Source organism: Tupaia chinensis, unplaced genomic scaffold (genome assembly GCF_000334495.1).
Source record: "Tupaia chinensis unplaced genomic scaffold, TupChi_1.0 Scaffold000081_1, whole genome shotgun sequence".
Lineage (NCBI taxonomy): Eukaryota > Metazoa > Chordata > Mammalia > Scandentia > Tupaiidae > Tupaia > Tupaia belangeri.
Window position 1 is genome coordinate 7,503,228 of NW_006159542.1, and position 4,321 is coordinate 7,507,548.

The 4,321-nt window shown below is 46.4% G+C and overlaps 1 protein-coding gene across 1 annotated transcript in view; it reads left to right on the forward strand.

The window, feature by feature from the left end:
- The window catches only part of PAPPA (pappalysin 1), a 280,168-nt gene that overhangs the window by 201,272 nt on the left and 74,575 nt on the right, over positions 1-4,321 (forward strand). Inside the window, exons 14-15 of the mRNA XM_006142815.3 lie at positions 28-163; positions 2,709-2,922. Of these exons, the coding sequence (XP_006142877.1) occupies positions 28-163; positions 2,709-2,922 (350 nt within the window). The remainder of the gene's footprint in view (positions 1-27; positions 164-2,708; positions 2,923-4,321) is intronic.

Sequence of the window (4,321 nt, forward strand, 5' to 3'; positions counted from 1 at the left end):
CCCCCCCCCGTGTCTTCTCCATTTCAGGCGTATTTCTCTCAGCCCATGGTTGCTGCAGCTGTCATTGTCCACCTGGTGACGGATGGGACATATTATGGGGACCAAAAGCAGGAAACCATCAGTGTACAACTGCTTGATACCAAAGATCAGAGCCACGATCTAGGTGAGCGTGTTCTCTTGGGCTTGGCTCACTCTTAGAACCTGGTTCCATATCTGCCCTGTAGTTAGTTGTGAGAGTCAGCTTAGAATGAACTTTTCCTTTCCTTTTCCTCTTTCTTGATCCTTCTCTGTTTGGTGTTTGGTTACCTTCAAATCAAAGTATCCTTTTTGTATCCAGAAAATCCTAGATCTGGCAGATTTAGGGATAAGGGGCCAATGTTAACACTTTCCCTTCAAGAGTTCCTTTTGTCAGAAACCTTAAATTTCAGATGTTCTATATGATCCTCAAAAGAGGAAACCAAGCAAGAGCCATTTTCCCATTGCACATGTCCACACCTGAGACTCAAAGAGATCCAAGGACACACTGCAAATCAGGGTGGAATAGCCAGGTTTTCAGAATAAAGTCCACTGCTCTTTACCCTTTAGCCAGAGGAGTCCATGAAAATCCCCCAAGTGGTGACTGTGTCTCCAGCATAATCTCCAGAGAAGATTCCTGTGAGTGTAGGAATAAGAACATTTTTGAAGGACCAGCAGATAGCATAATACGTCACTGGATTCCCATGTAGTTGACCATAGTTTGAGACCCAGACCCAGCAGCTTAAAACTCATGCTGAGTGTGCATGTGTATATGCATGCCCAAAATCTTGAGAGGAGAATGGAGGAGAGGGATTGCAGCATGGCCATCCCACCTAGGGAGGGTGTGTGATTTCCTGCTTTCTGTCTCTCTGTCTCTCCAGCAAGTGCATGCACTCTATAGTAAAAATATCTCCCTCTAAAAAAAAAAAATTAGAACATTTTTGATCAGCTTCATGAGTGGGAAGGCAGGGGCACAGTGAGAATTGAGAAGCTGCCCTGAGTGTGGGGTCAAATGAGAAGACAAAGGCTAGTGTAGCCACTTGTGCCACCCCTCTGCATACCCATGTGTGTCATGATACAGAGGAAAAGGCTGACTCTAGAGCTGACAGCCGAAGTCTGAATCCTGTCCCTGCAACTCCCTTGTCTTGAGGACAGGAACAATTTTCTGGACCTCTTAGTGCCTCACTCAGAGCTTTGCCTTCCTCATATGTACAGTGGGGACAGTAATGCCCATTTAGCAGTCAGAGTGAGATGTACTGGGGACCTTCATGACCAGTGCATGTCTAGCTCAAGACTTTACTAAGAAATACCTGTTGGCACTAAGAAATTCCTGTTCCACCTTCCTATTTCCAATCTGCCCTAGAGAGCTTTGGGCAGCATCCTGTGTGTTTGGAATTCTGGACCAGCCCTTGAAGCCTGGACTTCAAAGCTGTGCCCATGCCATTCCACAGAGAGCTTATTTCAAAGACACTTAAGAAACAAGCAGGCAAGAAGGTCATTTCAGCATCAGATAGAAGCCAAGGAGGCAGAGATGGTTTTCTTGCTTTCTTTTTATGTTTGTTTAGTTAGTTAGTTAGTTTTAAAGGCAAGAAGGAAGTAATAAGAAAGGAAGAAACCCCCTATGGAGTTACCCAGATTGCTGGGAAATTTCCCTAAGTGAGAAGCAAATATTTTCATAGTTGTCTTGACATTGCAAAGGGCTCTGAGGAGGGTTTTTCAGCAGAGGTGGGGAAGTCTAGTCCTATAGATGTTTCTTAGACCCTGCCACTGATGCCTGAGGCTTCCACATTTCCCTTTCCCTCCTGACTGTGTGCACCTGTCTGCAGCAGGAGGCTTGGCAACTCTGAGAGTAGAACCAAAGACTCCTGCTGGACTTGGAGCTTTATCTTCCACAAGGTAGAACTTCCCCACCATAGCGAGCCTGCAAGGATATGGTAGGATCATATCATTTTTTAGGTATGGAAATGGAGTTTTAGGGACTTGCCAGAGTGCTATCATTAGGAAGTGACTAAATCTGCAGTTAAGCCAATATCTACCCAACTAGTTTCCAATTTGCCAACTCCATCCTTCTACATCATTCCTTTTTCTCTTCTCCTTGAGGCAAGATTGGATTCTACTTGGACTTTATGTCTCCACTGTTCTATGTTCCTCTAGAAAGCCACCTACTGCCTGTGACTGCTTCCTTCTCTGCAGACTAGGCATCAAAGTCCTCAACTCACAGGGCTGCTCCCACGTTCATAGATAACCTGTAAGCGTGGGATTTTTACCCTGGGACAGACCTATTGCTATGAATTATTTTCACCACTTTTATGACAGATCAGACAGGCAGCCTGAAAACTAGCAACTCAGACCATCAAGCCCTAAGGCAATGTGGGAGGGAAGTGAGGCCCCAGTGTTGCTTGGCTGAGTGGTGGCCCGTGGGGGAGGGAGAGGGGCTGTGGGCGCTAGGTGAAGGGAAAGCTTAGGGGGCAGGGTAGCAGGGAAGCAGGGGGATTGGAAAGATTTGGAACCAAGGGAAAAAAGGCAGACAAAGAAACTTTCAATCAAACTCAAAATCCCCACCGGCCGCCCAATGGTGCTTTTGTGCAGTGACATGAAAGGGTCTGGGGGCTTCGGGAAGGGCCCGTTGGGGAGGGCGTGACTGGCCTTGAGTAATGAGCCTGGCCCCTCGGCCCCTCTGTCTCCCCTGACAGGCCTCCATGTCCTGAGCTGCAGGAACAATCCCCTGATTATCCCTGTGGTCCATGACCTCAGCCAGCCCTTCTACCACAGCCAGGCGGTACGTGTGAGCTTCAGTTCGCCCCTGGTCGCCATCTCGGGGGTGGCCCTCCGCTCCTTCGACAACTTTGACCCCGTCACCCTGAGCAGCTGCCAGAGGGGAGAGACCTACAGCCCTGCCGAGCAGAGGTAAGGGATGCTGGGCCCACTCGCTGTGGGCCATTTGTAGTCAAGTGGAGACAGTGCAATTCTGAGGTTGGGGAATCATTTGTGTTGCTGTAAAAGGTCTTTGTGTTTCTTCTTTCTTCATCGTCTGGTCTCTGGCTGGCTCTGCCTTTGAGCTTGAGGGGCCCACAAATCTCTGAAATCCTAGGGCAAGTGAGGGAAGCAGGGATTTGTGGTGGAAAGACAACCTCTCTCACCTGTCTTGCAGCTGCAGAGTGGACAATAACTTGCAGAGTGATCCTGGAAACATCAGTTTCCCTCTCTGAGTCTCAGTGTCCTCATCTGAATAAAGAAAGAGCAGGCAGATTAGCTCTCATGCAGCTCTGAAACACTGGAAAATTGTGCTTTCCAAGTTGCACAGGCAGGAGTCATTACCCTTCTAAATTTAGGGGGCTGGTATTTGTTTCGCTCTCAATTCACTGTGAATGATGGGTGAAATCTCTATGTCATAAGCAAGTTTAGGCCCTGAAATCCCTTTAGTGACCTAGAAGTTGGTTTCACTGCATAGTATCACTTCATTAATGACATCTATTAATGCACCTACTTTGGAGTTGGACAGGGATCATGTTTCCTGGAAAGAATATAAGCTTGAGTAATACTCTTACTGGAGTTGGACTCTCCACATTAACATTCCTTGAGTGTGTGTCCTTGGGCATGTCACTTCAGTTTTCAGGGTCTCAGTTTTCTATTTTGGAACAAGTGGATAATAATATCTACCCCACAGGGTAATTTGAGGGTTAAGTATTTCACTGTAGATAAAAGTGCTCTGCAAATTGTTAAGCACTGTGAAAAGACAACTTAGTGATGGTGGTGACACTTCTCTGCACAGAATTCTGAATAAAGTTCTTAAAGCTAGATCTGGAAGGAGCCTCAGAGGGTATCCAGTATGTGCAACATGTCCAAACATCTGTTATATCTAGGATTCTAGGGTCCAGAAAGGGAAGACCTGGTCTAGAACTGGTCCATAGTTATACTGCATCTCTAAAGTTTACTGGGATCCAGAAAGAAAAAGAAATGGTTGTCATTTTGGTCGGCTCCCTGTGATGGGCCATTCAGCCTTATTCTGTACACCTGGGGGCAAGGAGAGCAAGAGGAGGGAGGTGGAGGACAGCAGGCTTTTTCACACCCCTGCCATTGCAGAAGGCACAAAATGTGGTTGCAAAATCAACATTGTTTTGCACCCAGTGTCTTTAGCTTCTGTTGTGCAAAGTCTGTTGCAATCATTTGGAGACAAGAATTTCTTAAATATCACTCATTGCCATATTTTACTCTAAGAAGGCTTTTTTATCCCTGGGTTTTCAGATTCTATAAAAATAAGTTAATTCTCAAACCCCAGAAAGCCAATGTCATGGAAAATACAAAT